The 23,266-nt window shown below is 47.4% G+C and overlaps 2 protein-coding genes across 3 annotated transcripts; one reads left to right on the top strand and one right to left on the bottom strand.

Moving 5' to 3' along the window:
- Window positions 1-1,418: 1,418 nt before the first annotated feature.
- Window positions 1,419-7,307, top strand: LOC310952197 (large ribosomal subunit protein eL22). 2 transcript variants are annotated; one of them, XM_083920728.1, is made up of 4 exons: window positions 1,419-1,463; window positions 2,625-2,732; window positions 3,653-3,777; window positions 7,113-7,307. In XM_083920728.1, the coding sequence occupies exons 1-4, from the start codon at window positions 1,452-1,454 to the stop codon at window positions 7,255-7,257; spliced, it is 390 nt and encodes a 129-aa protein (XP_083776854.1). In that variant the 5' UTR covers window positions 1,419-1,451; the 3' UTR covers window positions 7,258-7,307. The 2 variants fall into 2 exon arrangements, with proteins under 2 accessions (XP_083776854.1, XP_083776853.1); XM_083920727.1 differs by having other exon boundaries at window positions 1,424-1,463; window positions 2,622-2,732.
- Window positions 7,308-9,014: 1,707 nt separating this feature from the next.
- Window positions 9,015-22,095, bottom strand: rcc2 (regulator of chromosome condensation 2). Its single transcript, XM_083919418.1, has 13 exons — window positions 21,961-22,095; window positions 19,732-19,941; window positions 17,878-17,971; window positions 15,439-15,582; window positions 15,150-15,281; window positions 14,579-14,667; window positions 13,820-13,934; window positions 13,280-13,446; window positions 13,015-13,195; window positions 11,699-11,804; window positions 11,182-11,254; window positions 10,923-11,000; window positions 9,015-10,052 (listed from the first exon to the last, which is right to left on the bottom strand). Exons 2-13 carry the CDS (start codon window positions 19,930-19,932, stop codon window positions 9,948-9,950), a joined length of 1,485 nt encoding a protein of 494 aa, XP_083775544.1. The 5' UTR covers window positions 19,933-19,941; window positions 21,961-22,095; the 3' UTR covers window positions 9,015-9,947.
- Between the last annotated feature and the right edge of the window lie 1,171 nt (window positions 22,096-23,266).

The following is a 23,266-nucleotide window of genomic DNA, read 5'->3' as shown; positions in this document are numbered from 1 at the left end:
TGACTCCAGGAAGTGTCCTGACTCCAGGAAGTGTCCTGACTCCAGGAAGTGTCCTAACTCCAGGAAGTGTCCTGACTCCAGGAAGTGTCCTGACTCCAGGAAGTGTCCTAACTCCAGGAAGTGTTCTGACTCCAGGAAGTGTCCTGACTCCAGGAAGTGTTCTGACTCCAGGAAGTGTCCTGACTCCAGAAAGTATCCTGACTCCAGGAAGTGTCCTGACTCCAGGAAGTGTTCTGACTCCAGGAAGTGTCCTGACTCCAGGAAGTGTTCTGTCTCCAGGAAGTGTCCTGACTCCAGGAAGTGTCCTGACTCCAGGAAGTGTCCTGACTCCAGGAAGTGTCCTGACTCCAGGAAGTATCCTGACTCCAGGAAGTGACCTGACTCCAGGAAGTGTTCTGACTCCAGGAAGTGTCCTGACTCCAGGAAGTGTCCTGACTCCAGAAAGTATCCTGACTCCAGGAAGTGTCCTGACTCCAGGAAGTGTTCTGACTCCAGGAAGTGTCCTGACTCCAGGAAGTGTCCTGACTCCAGAAAGTATCCTGACTCCAGGAAGTGACCTGACTCCAGGAAGTGTCCTGACTCCAGGAAGTGTCCTGACTCCAGGAAGTGTTCTGACTCCAGGAAGTGTCCTGACTCCAGGAAGTGTCCTGACTCCAGAAAGTATCCTGACTCCAGGAAGTGTCCTGACTCCAGGAAGTGTTCTGACTCCAGGAAGTGACCTGACTCCAGGAAGTGTCCTGACTCCAGGAAGTGTTCTGACTCCAGGAAGTGTCCTGACGGCTGATTACAAACACGAATGATGCAGACAGAGTATCACAGGGACATCCATCCATCAATCAACAATAATCCCCTGGAAAACTAGACATTTCAGTGGCTTCATCAGTTCATGTACGCATCTGACCAGGCTGGCACTGGACCAGGACGAGAACCAGGACCAGGACTGGTCCTGGTCCTGGTCCTGGTCCAGTCCCAGCCTGGTCCTGGTCCTGGTCCTGGTCCTGGTCAGATGCGTACATGAACTGATGAAGCCTCTTGGATGAGAGGTGAAACGTCTTCCTGACAAAGAACCAAGTCCAGTTGCTTTGGACTGAAGCTGCTTTGAGGAGAACGACGACCTGGACACACGAGAACATTTACAGACTGGACCTTTAAACCCTTTTTGATGGCATTCCATTGCTAGGCAACAGCCTGGGTCCTTGTTAACTTCCTGTCAGCTGATGTCATTCACATGCAATCAACAGGAAATGAACTAGGACTGTTTGTGTTGACATCTTTGAACACGTCCAGAGCAGTAGGGCTGAGTTTAATTCACCACCAAAGGTTCAGAGAGGGTTTGTTCATCAAATCAATCCCAGACGCACGGATTCGATCGACAGCTCGACGTTTGACTCGTAATCCTACATCTGGCGCATGCGCACGGCCCGTTCTCCCTTTCTGCTAGCTTCTCCGCCATGGCGCCGATTGTGAGTAAAGGCTCGTGTTGATAAATGCTCTAAATGTTTTATATTTGACGCCGTGAAACCCGGGAAAACGAGCCGTGCGTGACTTAGAGCCGCGTGAGAACAACCACGGTCCAAAGGTTCGGGTTGAGTTCGGCTTTAACGGGTTTAATAGTCGCGTTTTCCCGGGGCTGTTTTTGAGCTAATGCTAACGTTAGCCTGCTCGCGTCCGAAGGGATCGTTGAGCACGTTGTTGCCTCCGCGAGCTGCTCCGGGTGGATGCGTGACAACAGCTTTATTTAACAATTACACAATCATTAATGCAGCATTATTAGCATTAGCACGTGCAGCTAGCTAACTACAAAAGGCTCCAGACAACAGAAGTGGGACGTAAACAGAAAACATGGACGACCGCCATCAGACACGTTCATTTAAGGTTGATTATGGAGAATGAGCAGAACGGCTCCATCTAGAGTCTCCAGATCTTAGTGGCAACAACAAAAAAGAAGTCCAGCAGTGGGGTTGCCAGGTTGGTCAGCTCCAGGAGACCGGAGTCTGTTTGAGCCTGTTTGAACCCGTCCCCTCCAGAAAACCACAGCATCAAAACAAGGATTAGAGGAGTTTGACTGACTAACTCCATTTCACCCAGTGCCAGCCTACAGTAGCTGCACCCAACAACAGGCAACCCTGGCAACCAGCAACGCCCAACGCTATTGGCTGCTACCATGGAAACACAACAGGACAGGAAGTCATTGTCAAACCCCTCAAAAAATGTTAAAATATTAGTTCACACTAAATATATTTTTACGGAAGCCCTAAAGGGTCAAACGTTACAAACATTTCCCCTTTTTTCCCCTGATAATGAGATGATTTTGATCTGTTTTCTTCAGCCTCTGTACACCGGGCGACCGCTCTGACCACTGAGCCCCCGGCCGCCCCACAGTTAGATATTTTATGATAAACGTAGCAATAATCATAAATAATAAAACAAAATGATTTCAGAGAAAAGTCACTTTCATCTGCCTCTGCGTTGTAAACGTCCTGTTCTTCCTGGGACCTGAGTTCACCCTGGGGTGTTTCTTTAAATGGGGGCTGGTGTGAAAGTCTCCATTTAAACAAACAAACAAACAAACAAACGGTCCTGTTGTTCCAGCTAACCCGTAAATGTTTGTGCTGTGTCAGCAGAAGAAGCAGAACACCGGCAAAGGTGGTAAGAAGAAGAAGCAGGTCCTGAAATTCACTCTGGACTGCACCCATCCTGTGGAGGACGGCATCATGGACGCCGCCAACTTTGTAAGTGCACCACTCATCAGGTCTCCACGTGCAGCCGCAGACCGAAAAAGACCCAATCACCGTCACTGCTCACCGTCACTGACATATTAAGACGTAACGTTTAAGTATTAAAGGTAGAACTAGCAGAACAGCTCCATCTAGTGTCTCCAGATCGTCGTCTCAACAACAAAAAAGAAGTCCAGCAGTGGGGTTGCCAGGTTGGTGAGACCCGGCCCAGTAGCTCCAGGAGACCGGAGTCTGTTTGAGCCTGTTTGAACCCGTCCCCTCCAGAAAACCACAGCATCAAAACAAGGATTAGAGGAGTTTGACTGACAGTTAGCGCATTTCACCAGTGCCAGCCTACAGTAGCTGCACCCAACAACAGACAACCCTGGCAACCAGCAACGCGATTGGCTGCTGCCATGGAAACACAACAGGACAGAAAGTCGTTGTCAAACCAGTCAAAACTTGTTAAAACATTAATTCAGACTAAATATATTTCAGGGTTCGTGAAAATGTTTGAATTTTAATGTTTTCAGTGTTTTCACATCAAAAAACTTTAGAACAGAAGTTTAATTGTATTTCGTATCGTTTGTTTTTACAAAACACAATTTTTGTCACAGCATAAAACCAACTCTTTAAACGTGATTTAAAAAAGTGAAATCAATTTAAATTTGTTTGTATTTATAGAAATATGTCATTCACCACGGCTGTGAGGTGGAAAAGCTTGAATTTGAGGTTGGAAAAGATTAAAGAACCCAGTGACTCCCTAAAAACAGCCAAACGGGGGTGAATTATTTTATATCAGAAACAGTTTTTAATAAAGACGCCACACATTCAACCTTTAGGTTTTGACTAATCCATCACTGCAGCTGTGCGGAGCGCTGAGAGCTCAGAATATAATAATGATGTTCAAATGTTTCCACACGTGTCGTCTTCAGGAGCAGTTCCTTCAGGAGCGCATCAAGGTGAACGGGAAAGCCGGTAACCTGGGCAACGGTGTGGTCTCCATCGAGAGGAGCAAGAGCAAGATCACGGTTTCCTCCGAGGTGCCCTTCTCCAAAAGGTGAGAGCCCGCCACGCAGCGCCCCGTCACGCAGCGCTCCGTCAGGTACTGTGACACAGCGGGAGGCGTTCCAGTCGCTCATCAGTACGTGCGGTTGATGAGATCCAGTCGGAGAAATAATTCTGTTCTGACATGTTTGGGTCACGGGGCACACCACGCCGGAGTCCCACACTGAACGCTTCGTATCGGAACAGAAGAATAGAAGCTCTTTTCTGTCTTGACCCAAGTACGAGAGTAACGTAACTGAGCCGGAGCAGTTAACGTCAGCTGAAGCACTGCACGTGTTTTAGTATTTAACGCCCGTCACAGCCGACGTGTTGCACAGAGACAGTAGGTCCGTGGTGTATTTTTAGTTTCACTCCAAACATCTTGCAGCACCGTGTCGTGTAAACTGAGCAGGAACTGAGGGTAGACACTGAGCTTCTCTGTGCTGCCGGGTGGAACCACCTACGTCCAGGAGAACCAACCACTCTTTGAAGGTTCTTGTGGTCCCGTTCCTTCTCTTCTGGCTCCCTGCAGTCATGTTCTCCACGCAGTCATGTTCTCCCTGCAGTCATGTTCTCCACGCAGTCATGTTCTCCCTGCAGTCATGTTCTCCACACAGTCATGTTCTCCACGCAGTCATGTTCTCCCTGCAGTCATGTTCTCCCTGCAGTCATGTTCTCCACGCAGTCATGTTCTCCCTGCAGTCATGTTCTCCACACAGTCATGTTCTCCACGCAGTCATGTTCTCCACACAGTCATGTTCTCCCTGCAGTCATGTTCTCCACGCAGTCATGTTCTCCCTGCAGTCATGTTCTCCACACAGTCATGTTCTCCACGCAGTCATGTTCTCCACGCAGTCATGTTCTCCCTGCAGTCATGTTCTCCCTGCAGTCATGTTCTCCACGCAGTCATGTTCTCCCTGCAGTCATGTTCTCCAGGCAGTCATGTTCTCCACACAGTCATGTTCTCCACACAGTCATGTTCTCCCTGCAGTCATGTTCTCCAGGCAGTCATGTTCTCCACACAGTCGTGTTCTCCACACAGTCATGTTCTCCACACAGTCATGTTCTCCCTGCAGTCATGTTCTCCAGGCAGTCATGTTCTCCACACAGTCATGTTCTCCACGCAGTCATGTTCTCCACGCAGTGATGTTCTCCACGCAGTCATGTTCTCCAGGCAGTCATGTTCTCCGCGCAGTCATGTTCGCCGCGCAGTCATGTTCTCCACACAGTCATGTTCTCCACGCAGTCATGTTCTCCGCGCAGTGATGTTCTCCACGCAGTGATGTTCTCCACGCAGTCATGTTCTCCACACAGTCATGTTCTCCGCGCAGTCATGTTCTCCGCGCAGTCATGTTCTCTGCGCAGTCATGTTCTCCACGCAGTCATGTTCTCCACACAGTCATGTTCTCCGCGCAGTCATGTTCTCCACACAGTCGTGTTCTCCGCGCAGTCGTGTTCTCCACGCAGTCATGTTCTCCACGCAGTCATGTTCTCCGCGCAGTCATGTTCTCCCTGCAGTCATGTTCTCCGCGCAGTCGTGTTCTCCACGCAGCCGTGTTCTCCACGCAGTCATGTTCTCCACACAGTCATGTTCTCCACGCAGTCATGTTCTCCGCGCAGTCATGTTCTCCCTGCAGTCATGTTCTCCGCGCAGTCATGTTCTCCGCGCAGTCATGTTCTCCCTGCAGTCATGTTCTCCCTGCAGTCATGTTCTCCGCGCAGTCATGTTCTCCGCGCAGTCATGTTCTCCGCGCAGTCATGTTCTCCGAGCAGTCATGTTCTCCACACAGTCATGTTCTCCCTGCAGACATGTTCTCCCTGCAGACATGTTCTCCGCGCAGTCGTGTTCTCCACGCAGTCGTGTTCTCCGCGCAGTCGTGTTCTCCGCGCAGTCATGTTCTCCGCGCAGTCATGTTCTCCCTGCAGTCATGTTCTCCACGCAGTCGTGTTCTCCACGCAGTCGTGTTCTCCCTGCAGTCATGTTCTCCGCGCAGTCATGTTCTCCACGCAGTGATGTTCTCCACGCAGTCATGTTCTCCACGCAGTCATGTTCTCCACGCAGTCATGTTCTCCGCGCAGTCATGTTCTCCGCGCAGTCATGTTCTCCACGCAGTCATGTTCTCCACACAGTCATGTTCTCCACGCAGTCATGTTCTCCACACAGTCATGTTCTCCACGCAGTCGTGTTCTCCACGCAGTCATGTTCTCCCTGCAGTCATGTTCTCCGCGCAGTCATGTTCTCCCTGCAGTCATGTTCTCCGCGCAGTCATGTTCTCCGCGCAGTCATGTTCTCCGCGCAGTCATGTTCTCCGAGCAGTCATGTTCTCCCTGCAGTCATGTTCTCCGCGCAGTCATGTTCTCCCTGCAGTCATGTTCTCTGCGCAGTCATGTTCTCCCTGCAGTCATGTTCTCCGCGCAGTCATGTTCTCCACGCAGTCATGTTCTCCCTGCAGTCATGTTCTCCGCGCAGTCATGTTCTCCACACAGTCATGTTCTCCCTGCAGTCATGTTCTCCACGCAGTCATGTTCTCCACGCAGTCATGTTCTCCCTGCAGTCATGTTCTCCGCGCAGTCATGTTCTCCCTGCAGTCATGTTCTCCACACAGTCATGTTCTCCACGCAGTCATGTTCTCCACACAGTCATGTTCTCCGCGCAGTCATGTTCTCCACACAGTCATGTTCTCCCTGCAGTCATGTTCTCCACGCAGTCATGTTCTCCCTGCAGTCATGTTCTCCGCGCAGTCATGTTCTCCCTGCAGTCATGTTCTCCACGCAGTCATGTTCTCCACGCCGCAGCAGTTTAAGTTTTCTGATGTTTTGAGTCGTCCTCACAGTGAACGCTGATGGCATCAATGTTTTTTCTTCAGAACTGACCCAAAAGCAGTTACACCACTGTATTTTTAGTCCGTGTGAAATGTAAACTCTGATCTCGAGGTCAGAGGTGAAAGTCCCTTTGAGAATGTTTTTCCCTCACAAACCTCACTTTACGTTTTTGTTACTTTAGGCTTTGTCATTAATTATTCGTATCTCAATATTTGACACAAGCAACATTTTCCATTTAAATGGATTTTGGTTTCTGACTAAATTAATGAACACACACAACAATGAGTTTAAACGACAACATGTGTTTTTATTTTTATCAGGGAGCTCTGACTTTTTGTAACTTTTACGTCTTAAACACGTTTGTTTTGGTTTCTCAAAAGTAAAACGGTGCTTAGTAAAACAAACCAACATCCTTTGACTCGTTGATCAGGAAACACACGAGCAGTGGAATAATGAAATGACTCAAACCGTAGCTGTGAAGGTCCTAAACCTGCTGCTCACACACGTCTCTCTCCTGTTTGGCAGATACCTGAAGTACCTGACCAAGAAGTACCTGAAGAAGAACAACCTGCGGGACTGGCTGCGCGTCGTCGCCAACACCAAGGAGAGCTACGAGCTTCGCTACTTCCAGATCAACCAGGATGAAGAGGAGGAGGAAGATGAGGATTAAACCATCCACTGATCTGATTTTGTACATTTAAATAAATGTTGTTTACAGTACACGTGACGTGTCATGGTGTTCAGTGTGTTCAGGGCTCACAGGTTAAAAGAGTTACTCTATCCCACAACAGGGAAATTGAATTGTTTCACTCTTAATCATGTTACACACACACTCTTACTATTGATCATGTTACACACGCACATGCCCTGTCTGTGCACGCACAGACAGGGCATGTGCTTGCTGGGGCTGCTGGTGGCCGGTGCCCTGGGCCGTTGGTGCCCAGGGGATGGACTGGCGCTGCTCCAGCCACGCTTCATACATGACACACATGGATTTGAGCCAGTGACCCTATGGTTCCCGGCCAGGTCACCTATGGACTTGGCTGCTGTCACCCTCCACCTTGGGTTTAACATGAAGGTTTCATGCATGGTTCACACATGGATTTGATCTGGTGACCCTACGGTTCCCAGCCAAGTCATCTATGGACTGAGCTACTGCCGCCCGCCACCTTAGACGTAACATGAAGGTTTCATCATCAACATCAGGCTCAAGACGGACACACAGCTGTGGGAGCTTTACAGAAACGAGGCCCCGTTCAGACGGAGACGATCCAGGAAGGAAACACTAAGTCTGTGCGTTCTCCACTGCCACACAACAGCACCCAGAGCTGCTGCATGCTGGGAAACATCCATCTCTCCCTAACAGCAGAGAACCTTTACACGCAAACACAACACCGGAGCAGATCAGAGCTCACTTTAGTGTTTTTACCTTTACACGCAAACACAACGCTGGAGCAGATCAGAGCTCACTTTAGTGTTTTTACCTTTACACGCAAACACAACGCTGGAGCAGATCAGAGCTCACTTTAGTGTTTTTACCTTTACACGCAAACACAACGCTGGAGCAGATCAGAGCTCACTTTAGTGTTTTTACCTTTACACGCAAACACAACGCTGGAGCAGATCAGAGCTCACTTTAGTGTTTTTACCTTTACACGCAAACACAACGCTGGAGCAGATCAGAGCTCACTTTAGTGTTTTTACCTTTACATGCAAACACAACGCTGGAGCAGATCAGAGCTCACTTTAGTGTTTTTACCTTTACACGCAAACACAACGCTGGAGCAGATCAGAGCTCACTTTAGTGTTTTTACCTTTACACGCAAACACAACGCTGGAGCAGATCAGAGCTCACTTTAGTGTTTTTACGCTGGAGCCTTTTAACACTTCCACTCTGGAGGGGGGTTTACCTTTTTATGTTTTAAAGCCCCAAAAACGCCGTCACCGTCTAAACCAAAGGCCCATCTGATCAAAAGTTTGTCGTGTAACCTGCTGCAGTTGAGCGTTTGATTCTTTTGGAGCTCTGCTGTCACACTCTGGTACGATAAATGTGAATTTTCTGTGTCAGCTGCTAAAATAACAGTCTTTATAGAAACTGCAGCACTTAATAATTGTGTTACTCGACTTCGTCTCGATGCAAATATTGTGCGATGAAGCTTCAGTTAGTTTTCACAGTGGAGTCGTGGCTGCTTTCAGCTGATGTGACGAGTGTTTGCTGATAAAGAGCACGACCGGCTGAAATCAAATGCACCTTTGGCGTTTAGACGATGCACTGATGAGCGAGTGTCACAGCTGCAGGAGCTCAGACCCCCGACACACGACGTGGTACAGCTCGTCCACGCACACGGACAGCCTGTGAAACACACAGAAGTTTAGAGGCTAAAGGGGAACGGCACATTTTAAGCACGTGAGGAGAAACGACAGTAAATCAATTCACATGTATTTTTATTGAACCATTTCAATGAAAATAAACAAAGTAACCCAGAGAAAGTTCACTAGAAAAAGACGCAGCACAGGTCGGAGGGACACGCCTCGGCACGCCTTCACTTCCAGCACACCGTGATATATTTGGAGACAGTGCATCATCGCTTCTAAAAGCTCGGACCTGCTTGTGAAACCGCTTTGAGCGTTGCAATAGTTCGTTTTACTCAGATTAGCGAAGACAGAGATGTAGCGGACTGTGACGCTGGAAGGACTGAGGCGCGCATCCTCGATGCCGACACTGACGCAGAGAACAAAAGGAATGTAACCGTTGGAGTGCACTAACTCAGAACATCACGTTCATTCTGCCATAAACTAAAGCAGAGCCATGGTGTGACCCTGGGAACAACACAAACACTTCCATATCCTGAACACACACGTAGAAAAAGGCACAGGTATGGAATATTGGTCTTTGAAAAGCCCTCAGTAGGAAAAGACTGAGGGTCTCGTTGTAGCACCCGTAAATGTAACAACTTTATCATTTCATATACTGCAACAAAGAAAACGACAACAGAACGCACATTAATGTTTGTTACAAAATGGAAAAGGGGGCTTTGGGGGAGTATGACTCTACGGGTGTGAAGTGCCTGGAGCAAACTGTTGCAGGTTCACTCAAAGTGGGAGCAGAAGGACTGGAACCATCCGGACAACCTGTGCCTCTCCAGTCCCGTTTTCTTTCATTTCAGAGTCCAAATTGGTGTAGAGCCAGTTGGCTGGCGGTTGAGATGTGTGGATATCCTCCGGCGCTGCGAGGGCCCCCCCCCCCTCTGAACTCAACCTTCCCACTCCTGCACCAGCAGAGACCCGACAGGTGCTCCTGCCGGGCGCCGCTGGCCTCCGCTCCGCTGACGGGTTGAGGTGCTGCGGTTGGAGGCTCGGTCAGATCGTCCGGGGGTTGTACTCTGGCAGCTTTTTCAGTCTCTCCTGTTCCTGCTCCGTGTCCTGTCTGGCGATCACCAGAGAGTGACAGTAGCCCATCTCCACCTGCAAACACAACACATCACTCTGTAATCTGCTTCGACTCCACAGCATCTCAAAGGGAACAAACGGAGCTTTCTGAGGAGTGAGAACCACTGTAGAGAAGACAGCATGTCTATTAGGGCGCACTCCCACTGTCCATCCGTACCGTGCCCAAGGACGTTTCACGGCTAAAGTCTAGTGTTAGCAAACTAACGCAATAAGCTAGACAACTACAAAACAGCATGTTTGGCTGCACTCACACTGTCCAAGCACGCTCCACGGCTAAAGTCTGGTTCCTTTGACCAGTGTGAGTGCAACCGTACCACGTCTAGGAGCAGCACGCTTGCCGTCCACGGCCCGTTTGGGAGAGGTGGGCTTTAGTAAAGCAGGTTTGCACATGTACGAGCACGAGCATTGACGGAGGTCCTGATGTCTGTTTATATGCGTCTGATCTCCGTGATAGACATTTAATAAGATGCGCCGAACCGTTCGCAGTGGTTTGATGCAGCGGTGGAGTGTTTACTGCAGATTTGAACGGATGAAAGATTCAAAAACAGTCTGAAAACTAAATCTCTGAGGTGCCCCGGATCATTTCAACTAATGTGAGTACCAACGGGCCTGCTACTCACATTACCTGAAATGATCTGGGGCACGGTACGAATGGAGAGGGTGAGTGTGCCCTCGGTATCGTCACTGTGAACACGTTAGCGTGCTGCTCCAGCGTTTATCTCAGCCCTGCTGTGGTGGAACCGTACAGAGCTGATGTCCACTCTGAGCCTTCTCTCCAGCCCTCAGTGAGGACAAAACACCCAAACAGTGAGAGAACAACTTGGATCAGTGCCGACGTTCTCTAACAGGAACCAATCAGAACCTTTGAGTGACGTGTTCTTTTACCTGCTCAACGTAGACGCCGTCCAGGGTCTTGACCTCCTGGGCCGTGGTGGAGGACTTGGGTTTGTTGTCTCCGTATCCCTGAAGGGTTAAAGATGAAACATGATCAGTGCGGAGCTCCTGACTGTGATATCTGCACCGTGTCCGATCATGTTCATTAACAGTCTGCAGGGCTCCTGCGCAGTTTCACTTTTGAAATTCGGACTTTTTCAGTGTGTGCGGAGACGACCCAGCAGCGAGCGACTGAGGCCTCGGCTCTTACCAGCTCTCCAAACGTGGGCGAGGGGCCCCAGCTGATGGTGCTCTCGTCTGCAGCGATGATGATGCTGCTCTTCCTGTTGGACACAAACGCACGACAATACTGGAATCAGAACAACTCTCAAACCCAACTGGAGCCTGAACCACGGCAGCAGAACCGGGACTTTAACTGTTCATTTAATATTAAAACAGAGATTTTATAACATTTAGGATGGTGTTCAGATAGCTAACTATATGTGAATATTCAGAATGTACTTTTGCACTAATACCTTAATATTAAATACAACGGAAGCAGCAAATCTCCATATTTAAGAGGCTGAAAAGGGCATTTGCAGCTAATTTTTTCATGAAAAACTGCGTTTTATCGTTGCAGGTCTACTGCCTTTTCTTGTGCACCATCCTCAGAACAAACTTTAGCTGCAGCTCGCGATTATTTTTATTATCAGTCATGAGTTGGACAGCCCCGCTTTAGGGCCACACACTGAAATGTCGTCTGCACCGGGAAGAAAGGAAGGACTCACCCACACGCCAGGCTGCGGATCTTCCAGCCGCACAGGTCCTGCACAGCTTTGGGGTACATGGTGGACTCTCTGGACGTGTTGGTGACCCCCCAGAAAAACAGCCCTCCTGCAAACACAACATGATCACACATGTGGAAGTGGAGCAGCACGCAGTCACACAGTCACCATCATTTATTAAAGACATCACTTTGACCTGACTTCACATGTGGTATTCAGTATTTAAAGCCTCTGTCTGAATATGAGTCAAAGTTAAATCATGTGTGAATGTGTTTGACTCCACGTTGAACCCGTTTGGGGGGAGACTGCGTCCCCTTCTTACTCTGGACGGGCGTGAGGGAGCGACTCCTTGTTTAGTCCTTGTTTTAAATGAACTTGAGTTTAACTAAAGTTGTGTGTGCACGCGCAGCTCCTCTTGCTTCTGCGTTTGACCCCAGACACAAACACCTTTGATGGTGAGAAGAGCCGGCTCCATGACGGGTTACTGTGCGAGTCCCAGACGGTATGGAGGGGGAACGCAGCAAGACACTGGACACCGTCTTCAGGAGGACTGGTTTGAAAATACGGACGTGAACGAGCGAGAAGCTTGTTTCAGTGAGCCGTGCACTGGTCCTCAGAGAAACCCACTGGAGCGGAGGAAGTCCAACAGGCACCGGGACAAAAACGCGAGCACTGATTTCTGCTGCCTCTGAGCCAGAGGAGCGGCTGCTCTCCACAGCAGACTGAGCAGTAACAGAAGTCGTGTTTCCATTACAAAAAAAGGCCCCAGAGGGATTTAGAGACTCTGGGAGGTGACGTTTCACTCTGAACGGGTTTAAATCTCCGGTGATCAGCTGATCAGTGACACATCGGAGCGACAGTCTTCCTCAAAGTGAGAAACACAGAATAGTTGCAGTTTGAATTTAAGTTCTTCTTCTTCTCCACTGGATAAAAGTGTCGACTCTACTTCTCCGTGTTGTTGTGGCGTCTGTTCGACCACACCTCATTTCCCGCTGAGAGCTACATCCAATCAGTAACCGGGCTTCTCTCAGGGGTCAGAGCTCGAGCGACTCACATGCAAATTAGGGGCGTTTCAAAGAGATAGACCCGCCTCATTCCGGGTATTCGACCATAGTGGAAACGCACCTAAGGCTGTACTTTACTTGAGGCTGTTAGCAAGGAAACAATGTTTTGAAGTTGTGGTTGTGGAGCTGTGAGAGTTTGGATTGAGAGTAAGCATCAGGTGTTGTAGGCTGTGCATCAATGTTCCCGAGGAAGATGTGTTGTGTTCTAAAAATAGATTCAGGGCAACGAGGACGAGCCCATCCCCCCCTTCTTACCCATCTCACTGACGGCGAAGGAGCACTGGTAGCCCGTACAGATCTGAGCGGCGCCGCGTCCGGGGAAGTCGAACAGCTTGACCAGTCGGGGAACCATCTCGTCCTTCTGCTCCGTGTGACCCAGGCGCCCGTAACCGCCGAAGCCCCAGCTGAACACCCGCTTCTGAGAGTCCAGCACCAGCTGCAAAAGCAAGCATTCGCTTTAATGCTGCGCGTGAAGAACATCAGTGAGTGAACTCTGTCTACGGAGAGACTCCTTTCTCACCGTGTGGTTGGACCCACAGGCCACGTCTCGGACCACTACGTTGGGGACGGGCATGATCGGGCCGTCCTTGGACTTCTCGATGAAGATGGCGACGCGGCGAGGGATGAGTTCACAGTCAAACTCGATGCGTTGGGCACGAGCGATGAACTTCCCATCACTGTTGTGACCTGCGAGGAGACCAAGGGTCGATATCACAAATGTTTCCAATACTGCACAGAAAGATGTTCAATAGTGTATTTTGAGGCCAACGGTGTGGATGAGTTTTAGGATGTTGATGCATTTAAACATAAAAACATCACAATTACAGCGTGAGGAGAACATGTTTTTCTATGTCAGCATCATTTAGTGCAGGAGCGCGACCATCAGGACGAACATTTACCCGCCCTGTGACGTGGAGCCTTCGAAATGAAGTCGCCAGGGGCAGATTTTGGTCACATTTAACAAGTGGTGACCGCTCGCTTACAGCCCTGCGTGTGTGCGACTGACACAGATCTGTCACATTAGAAATAACAGATGTGTGTGTGCATGTTGTGAGCATACCCAGCTGTCCGTACTCCGGGCAGCCGAAGGAGTACAGGTTCCCTTTGCAGTCCACCACCATGCTGAACTCAGCGCCACAGGCCACCTTCACCAAGGGCTGACCGTTGTAGGAAATCTGGAGGGAGCGAGAGAGAAGGGAGACTGTGAAAATGCCGCAGTGACAGACTCCATATGAAGCCTCTTAACACGTCATGTGAACGATGGAACAATTACAGTGAAGCAGTCACTGGCAATGAAAAAGGGAAGTGTCAACAAAATCCTGCAAGTAAAAATGAGAATCTAAGAGAGGGGTGTCAAACTGATCCAGTAAAGCTCTGCGGTGGCTGCAGGTTTTCATTCGAACCAAGCAAAAACACACCTGACTTGAGTCATGCAATCACCTGAATCGCCTTCACACAGTTCATTTGTTGGATCAGGTGTGGTTTTGATTGGTTGGAATGAAAACCTGCAGCCACAGCGAAGCTTTACTGGATCAGTGTGAGACCCCTGATCTAAGACACAGTGCAGTTACATTACAGGGCTAAAATCTAACAGTGGATGACCTCATATTACTCCACATGGCTCAGACGGGCGCGGTTACTTCTCAAACTCTGCAGCTCATCTGAATAAAAATCCCTGGGCATATTTCATTGTTTCCTGTCACATGATTGAAGTCTCTGCTCCGTACACCAGCGCACTGTGAGCTGAAGTTTGGATCCCGTGTTACAGAGTGGATGTGTAGGCGTCTCGTGGCTCTACAGTGTGTGTTCAGTGTCTTACCGTTGCTGGGCTGAGGACCGCGTCAGTCTGGTTGCCTTGGCCGAGCTGGCCCAGCTTGTTCTCACCAAAGGAGTACGCAGTGCCGTCCTCTGAGGACAGAGAACGTGTTAGAGACATGTTTTTAGGTTTGATTTATGGCTTTAATAAGCAGCAGGAATCTGGTTTGGTGGCTTGAGTCACTTGTTTGTTTAATCTGTTTCTATTTAATGAAGACACAGTTTGCTTTGAGCTGCTGTAGTTGGTTCGCCCCGGGTCGGAGCGTACCAAGGAGAGGAGCCACAGGTTCAGTGTCTTATACTTATAATTACTTCTTTCTTTTTAGTAATTAATACACGGACACGCTGCCCCGCTGTCGCACTAAGTTCATAAAGTACAGATACTAATAAAAGGTGAAAAAGTATATTTTTAACGGCTGGGTACCGCGGCACCTTTCTAGTATCCGTTTACCGTGCAGCACTACCCTGATCACAGTCACACAGTCACAAACGTAACGTGCAGAGCAATGACAACCAGCTGCTGTGGAGTTTAGCTGGAATGAAAACAGAGAAACGTGCATCCTGGCTCAACCTACCTGTGAGTGCCAGGGTGTGATTGCGTCCGCAGGCTGCTGCAACAATCACTTGATCTGCAAGGGCCTCGATTAACTTGGGGGCCTCCAGGCGCTTGGTGTCTCCGTGACCCAGCTGACCTTTATCATTACGACCTGCAGGAAACAGAACCCAGGAGCTCAGTGACGGAGAACTCCTCCCACTCTACAAACGCGTACACAAATCCACGTACGTACACTCAGTGATCCTGGCGTGTACACAATCATTTGATGAGAGAGATCATTTACGTGTTGAGGGCAGCAGGTTACTCACCCCAGCTCCACAGCTTGCCCTCGGCGGTCATGAGGAGACTGTGTGCAGCGCAGGGGCCGGACACCACGCAGCTCACCTGGACATCGTTCAGACAGCCGTAGCGGTGGGGACCCCACAGATTCTGGCCCAAGTTGCGGAAAGCAGCTGGAAGAAAAAGATAAACAGACGCATTAAAACCTGAAGATATCTATTTTATACACACGCCATCCGTCGTCACCGGCGCCATGTTATAAAAGAGAACACGAACACCTTAAAATATAATTCAGCCTCAGAGTGATCACTAAGGTTCTGACTGGTCATTTACATAAAGGGGTTTTACGGATTTATTTTAAAAGCAGGGCTCCAGACTCACTTTCTTCGCTAGGAGCACTGTGGCCCCCAACTGAAAGTTTTCAGGGGCGCAAACAGAAATTTGAGGGGCACACACGGTAAATCAATAATAGATGCAGAAATTACAACGTGCTGTTTCAAATTCAGTCACATTTTTATTGTGCAACAGGCAAAGCTGGGGTGACAGAACACGGCAAAGATAATTATGGTGCAAACATGGAGTTGAATTAGTTTCATGCATTACTGAGACGTGAATGACACAGACACAGAGGAGAGAAGCAGGACGAGGCCTACAGCAGCAGCATTAATCAGAACAACAACATAGCTGAGGGCTCGTAGCTGTCGGCTTTATCAAAGAGCAAAGTTTTAAGTTCACTCATAAACACGAGGAGTCAGTTCCACACGACGTGATAAAAGAAATAAACTTAACATTTCTATTTGTAAATGAATGATTTGAGTGTGTTTGCTCTGGTAGGCGCAGCATCGCACCCATGTAGAGACGCTCTTTGTCTATGCAGCTGCTCCTGCTGACACCCCCCCCCCCCCTTCAGTCTCAACAAAGCAGGTTTATCAGCGTGAACCAGAGAGGAGAGGAAAGGAGGGAATAAGGCACCGCACAGCCGCCCCAGGCGTCAGCGGGCCTGCTGCGGGGGGGCGCACAGAACATGCATACGTGTGAATAGACATTACTGTCACAATCAATTAACAGGATCTCACCGGCTTAAAGCCAAACGTGTCTGTGTGTCACAAACAAAGAGACGAGTGTGCACCTAAAATGTGAGCGTCCTCACTCATTTCAGTCTCTAGTGCAGTCTCAGTGGAGCACTGATCGATCCTGTATTGATTCTGTCTGGCTGAACGCCACAGTGAGGGGTCCAGTGGAGACCAGAGCACAGAACGCATACATCCAATCAAAACCCTCACACTGTGTCCTGTAACGTGTCACACACACACACACACACCACCTCAGTCAGTGCGTCTTACCCCAGTTTAAGTGAAATTCTGGTGCAAAATCATCCCAGGGTCTTTTTCTGGCAAATACACTCATCAATTAATCCATCGAGACAGTTTTTTCATGTAACTATTAACGGAGAAATCCCGGCAGTCGCTAACAGTAATCAATGTAATGTAATGCAGCTAACAGTGATTAGCCCGGGGCAGTACAGTGAAGGCATTCAAAGGTCTTTTTTAACCCCTAATGCTGCTGAAAATAACAGCAAACCTCTGTTAAAAAAGACCTTTGAATGACTTCACCGTGCCGAGCTAATCACTGTTAGCCACGTCCGGCTGTTAGCATCTCTCCTGGATTTCTCCGTTAATCGTTGTTGCATGAAAAAAAATGTCTTGGTTTAGCTGATGAGTGTATTCCTTTCTTTAGTAAAGACTCTAAATAATAAGCATGGAAATATGCATGTGTCTCATTGAACAGACGTGACTTTGCTCCACCAACACCGTTATTCTCTTGCTTTTATAAAAGATGATTTAAGCTCCAGTGTTTCCTTTAGCGAGGCCGATCACTGCTACTGTGAAAGCTTGTGCAGTAATAAAGTATGGAAATCTAAACTGGAGATGTGTCGGCGTACAAAAAAGCGACGTTATAAGCGCCAGGTGTCGATCCTCGGCTGTCTAATGTGAAGGAAGAACGCTCCACAGGGTTTTTAAGGACACCACGTCGTAGAACGTCGCGAAGCACCGCTCCAACGTTGAGAACACTCGTTTGTAGCGTTTGTTTAGGGGCAAGGACGTGTTTTTTTGTTTGTATTCTGAACATTTTTGGATCCTTATCGAGCTAAAATACCCACAATCCGTCGTCCGACCCGGGTTTAGGGGCGAAAGACTAATCCAACCATCTAGTAGCTCAGGATAGCCGGAGCTCAGAGTCTCACAGTTTTATCTGGTGAAGCGAACGATTAGAGTCCTGAGGCCGAAACGATCTCAACCCCTAATCAAGCTTTAAAGTGTTACGACGCTGAAGTGGTGGGAAACAACACACTTTCAAATTCTACTTTTATTTTTATTGCTTTTTGTAGATTTTAAGAGTATTAAAACCGCAGCGGTCGCAGGTGTCTGTTTGTGATCATGTTTGAAAACCATCTGAAGATCACAGACCTTGTCGTTTGGGCACCTCCTTTCTTCCAATCAAGTCCCAGTTGGTTGCTCCGAAGATGAGCAGCTGTCCTTTGGCCTTTGAGCACTCGAGTTTCTGTGGAGACACAACGAGAAACACAAAAGCTTAAACTCAGAAAGGAAAACATGTCAAACACTGCAGCTGGATCACAGCAGCTGAGGGAAACAAAACCTTTTCTAGCTATTGATATGTGGAGGCAGGCAGAGCCCGGCTAACGTATGACGCAGTTAGGAAAACTAAGGGTGCCCTCCCACTGTGCCTCCGTCCCGTGCCCCAGCACGTGTCACGGCTAAAGTCTGGTTCCTTTGACCAGTGTGAGTGCAACCGTACCACGTCTAGGAGCGGCACGCTTGCCGTCCACGGCCCGTTTGGGAGAGGTGGGCTTTAGTAAAGCACGTTTGCACGTGTACGAGCACGAGCGTGCGCACGTGTACGAGCACGAGGCCTACGGCGGTTCTGAGGTCATTTCCTGTGCGCCTGTTGGGACGTAGAAAAAAGAAGGAGGGACCATGCGCGGACATTTCAAACAATGGCGGTGAAAGGTTCACGTTGGTGTGATGCGGAGGTGGAGTGTTTACTGCAGATTTGGTCGATGAAAAGATTCAAAAACAGTCGACAAGACGCACAAAAACTCCGAGGTCTACGGAAAGATCTGGAAACAAAGCCACGCATCGCCATGACGTCATCAATGCGTGTGACGTGTTACGGCGTGATGACGTATAGGCAGCAAGAAGCATTCTCCGAGGCCCAGGTAGTGTGAGTACAAACGGGCCTGGAGGGGGGGACAAGGACCCTAAAGCACGGGGCACGGCACGCACGCACAGTGGGAGGGCAGGTGAGCTAAAAGGTTTTCTTTAATCCATACAAAGAAAAGAAGAAAGAGAGTCTCCTTGCAGACACTTGGACACAGTTCATGAAAACTCTTGGTGCAGACAGTGTCCCCGTGACTAATCAGGAAGCAGATAAAAGAAAGTAAAATAAAACTAAATTCCTCAGCGAAGGTCACACGGTCCTACGAGAAGGGAAAACAATATAACACAGACACAGACTGAGACTCACTGCTGTCGTTATAGTTTTAAAGGTAAAACCCACTAAGAAAGAAACAATAAAGACAAAAACAAAGAGATAAGTTAAGGAAATGTTATCAAGTTATCAAATCAAGTAAATTCGATGCAATTGTGTCACTTTTGCTTAATTTTTACATCATTTTGCTTAAGATTTAAGTCATTTTGCATCTGTTTTTAGTCATTTTGCATCTGTTTTTAGTCATTTTGCATCTGTTTTTAGTCATTTTGCATCTGTTTTTAGTCATTTTGCTTAAGTGTCCACTCCTAACGAGGAAAACGAAACTGAAACTTCTCAGAGATCCTTTATTATTTAGTTTGAGAACAAAAAAACAACTAAAACAGAAAGAAACAAACTGATATTCTTTATTTATTTGTTGATGTTTGATGTAACTTTGTTCTGGTTCTGTTGGAGAACATTATTTGGACCTTTTGGACTTTAACTCTTTAAGGACAGGTTCTGATGCTGAGTCAGCTCATTGTGTGAAACACTGATTTACGCTGAGTTTGCATCGTGGCTGATTGTTGCTGTAGAACTGTGATTTTAACGCCTTTAACACTGATTCATTTCTCCATGTGGGGATCGACCTTCAATACGAACCCGACCATTAAAGTGTCGGATTAAACACAGAAGAGCATTCAGGCGACAACGCTGCAGTAAAAACACATTAAAAGCACCTTTAAGTGTTTTTGTCATTGCCCCTTTAACGCTGTAAACCCGGGAAAACACTGAAATATATGAAATATAAACTCCAGGTGCATCAAACCCACTATTTTCTCCCGGACGTCGTCGGCCACGGTGACGGGCTGGAGTCCCGGCTTGGCGGCGGGTTTGCCGGGTTTCTTGTTGTTCTCCTGCTCGTAGTCGAACTCGTCGTCGCTGCTGAAGTCCCTCTCTTTCCTTTTGCCGCTCGCCCTCTTCTTCTTCATCCCACCGTTCCCTGAGACGTCGGTCACCTTCTTACGTGGCATCTTTTCGATCTGTGTGTGAGAAAGAGGCGGTGGTGAGTGTTTACAGAGGATAAATACACGGTGGCGTTCACACACACGCGGAGAGAGACGGCTCGCTGAATCACTTCCTGTTTTAAATCACGTTTTTAGAGACTTTCCTTCCTGTGAGGTCGTCTTTTTATCCTTTTATCATTATTCTTCCTTTGCAAACATCTCATATTAATTTACTAACAAGCTAATAATAATTTCCTTTGTCCACTTTTATACAATGATGCTGATTTATGCTACATCATTGGATTTACTATCATTTGTTTTGTTTATACTGGATTTGAGTGTGTACATTTTTTTTTCTATGTCAAAGCACTTTAACTGCTGGTTTTTAAAGGTGCCATACAAATAATTATCCTTATTATTATTATTTATTATTATTATTATTATTATTATTATTCAGGGTTCAAGCACTTTCCAGGCCCATTTTCAAGCTCTTCCAGCACCTACAGTTGTGCTAAATGACATATTTCTACAAACACAGATTATTTCACTTTTATTTCTAATTCAAAATCTTGTTAAAGGAAAAAAATGTAAATTATAAGAATAAAAGGAACAAGGTGTACAATATTTTTAAAGTGTTTTAAATTTACACCACCAAGAAAATATAAGTGTTGCACATCGAGACTGAAATTCACCTGAGTAATTATTTGTATTTCACACTGAATTTATCAGTTTTTGGTGTGTGTGTGTGTTTATTGTTATTTATTGTCAGTTATTGTCTGGTGTGTGTTTGTCAATTATTTCTGGTTTAGTGTGTGTGTGTATCAGTTATTGTTTGTTATTCTTAGTTTGTTGTGTGTGTGTGTGTGTTATTTATTGTCAGCAACTGTCTGGCGTGTGTGTGTATTGTTATTTATTGTCTGGCGTGTGTGTGTATTGTTATTTATTGTCTGGTGTGTGTGTTGTTATGTATTGGGTCGTGTGTGTGTGTGGGTGTGTATTGTCAGTTATTGTCTGGTGTGTGTGTATGGTTGTCAGTTATTGTCTGGTGTGTGTGTTTGTATTGTTATGTATTGTCTGATGTGTGTGTGTGTGGGTGTGTATTGTCAGTTATTGTCTGGTGTGTGTGTGTCAGTTATTGTCTGGTGTGTGTGTGTGTGTGTCAGTTATTGTCTGGTGTGTGTGTGTGTGTCAGTTATTGTCTGGTGTGTGTGTGTGTCAGTTATTGTCTGGTGTGTGTGTGTGTCAGTTATTGTCTGGTGTGTGTGTGTGTGTGTGTGTGTGTGTGTGTGTGTGTGTGTGTGTGTGTGTGTGTGTTTTACTACTTCTTACAGCAATGACTTTCACACTTCTGCGTTTTTGTTCAATTAACTTTTACAAACTTTAACAAGAGAATAATTCACACTGTCCTACCTGTGTCTCACACACACACACACACACACACACACACACACACACACACACACAGTTAATCAGAGTAACGTTAGCCCTGTTTAAAGCCTTAAAGCTGGTCCTTTGTGACTCTGTTAAACGTCTGTTTCATCAGAAACAGACAGAAACTCGCGTCCGGAACCAAAACAAAGCGTCTGAGCCGGTGTTTGCTAACGTTAGGGAGCGTTAGCCGTTAGCCTCATTAGCTAACGGCTAACACCGTCGTTCTTTGTTCACATTAGCGAGCTAGCTAACGTGCTAACAGAGCGCGAGCGGTGATACACGGCAGTTAGCTTCTACACAAACGAGCCCCGTGAAGTTTGTTTGTTTAAAGGGTGAATTCCTCACAAACACACACATAAATAACCTCTGTAACGGGATTAAAACACCCGCTGGACCGGGGTGGTTTAAGCTAGCGTGCCCCCGCCGCTGCCGTGAGCTAACGGACACTCTAAATACAAGAAACTAACATGAAACGATGCTACAGCCAAAACTTTTTACTATATTTCCTTCACTGGACGCGTTTTCCGTTTAACACAAGCCCGTTTTAATCTCTGCTGCTGTGATGATACCTGTTCTTTGTGGTTTCACAGAGACGAGAGTAAATAAATAAAGAAGTAGTCGTACCGGTGCGTGATTTCCTGATTCAGCAGCTCTCTGCCCGTCTCCGGTTTGATTGATTTGAACAAAAGAAGCTGCAGTCTGCTTTCACACCACGTGGTTTGCATTAAGGATTCATACAGGAAACCGAGCTGCGACCCGTGCAGCCGGACCAGGGGCGTGCACGGGCTCTGGGGGGACAGGGGCGAAAAGGGACCCACAAGGGCACAGATAGCACCACACTAGGGGACACTTTACCACATATATTAGCATCAATAGGGCACTTTAACACACGTGTATGCTCCTAGAGGACACTTTAGCACACGTTTATGCTCCTAGAGGACACTTTAGCACATGTTTAGGCTCCTAGAGGACACTTTAACACACGTTTATGCTCCAAGAGGACACTTTAACACATGTTTAGGCTCCTAGAGGACACTTTAGCACACGTTTTGGCTCCTAGAGGACACTTTTACACACGTTTATGCTCCTAGAGGACACTTTAACACACGTTTAGGCTCCTAGAGGACACTTTAACACACGTTTTGGCTCCTAGAGGACACTTTAACACACGTTTAGGCTCCTAAAGGTCACTTTAACACACATTTATGCTCCTAGAGGACACTTTAGCACATGTTTAGACTCCTAGAGGACACTTTAACACACGTTTAGGCTCCTAGAGGACACTTTAACACACGTTTTGGCTCCTAGAGGACACTTTAACACACGTTTAGGCTCCTAGAGGACACTTTAGCACACGTTTATGCTCCTAGAGGTCACTTTAACACATGTTTAGGCTCCTAAAGGACACTTTAACACACGTTTTGGCTCCTAGAGGACACTTTAGCACACGTTTATGCTCTTAGAGGACACTTTAACACACGTTTAGGCTCCTAGAGGACACGTTAACACACGTTTAGGCTCCTAGAGGACACTTTAGCACATGTTTTGGCTCCTAGAGGACACTTTAAGACATTTTGGCTCCTAGAGGACTCTTTACCACAGGTTTATGCTCCTAGAGGACACTTTACCACAGGTTTATGCTCCTAGAGGACACTTTAGCACACGTTTATGCTCCTAGAGGACACTTTAACACACGTTTATGCTCCTAGAGGACACTTTACCACACGTTTATGCTCCTAGAGGACACTTTAACACACGTTTATGCTCCTAGAGGACTCTTAAGTACACGTTTCGGCTTCTAAGGCCACGAGAGGAGGGAGAACGGGCACTAAAACATTCAACTTCACTGGCATTGATGGGTGCACTGAAGAAAAGTTTTTATTGAGAAATAAAATATAAAAAATGACCAAAACTTGGAAGAAAGAATGAA

The sequence above is a fragment of the Echiichthys vipera genome (genome assembly GCF_963691815.1).
Source record: "Echiichthys vipera genome assembly, chromosome: 9".
In the NCBI taxonomy this organism is placed as follows: Eukaryota; Metazoa; Chordata; class Actinopteri; order Perciformes; family Trachinidae; genus Echiichthys; species Echiichthys vipera.
This window is presented reverse-complemented; position numbering and strand designations above follow the sequence as displayed.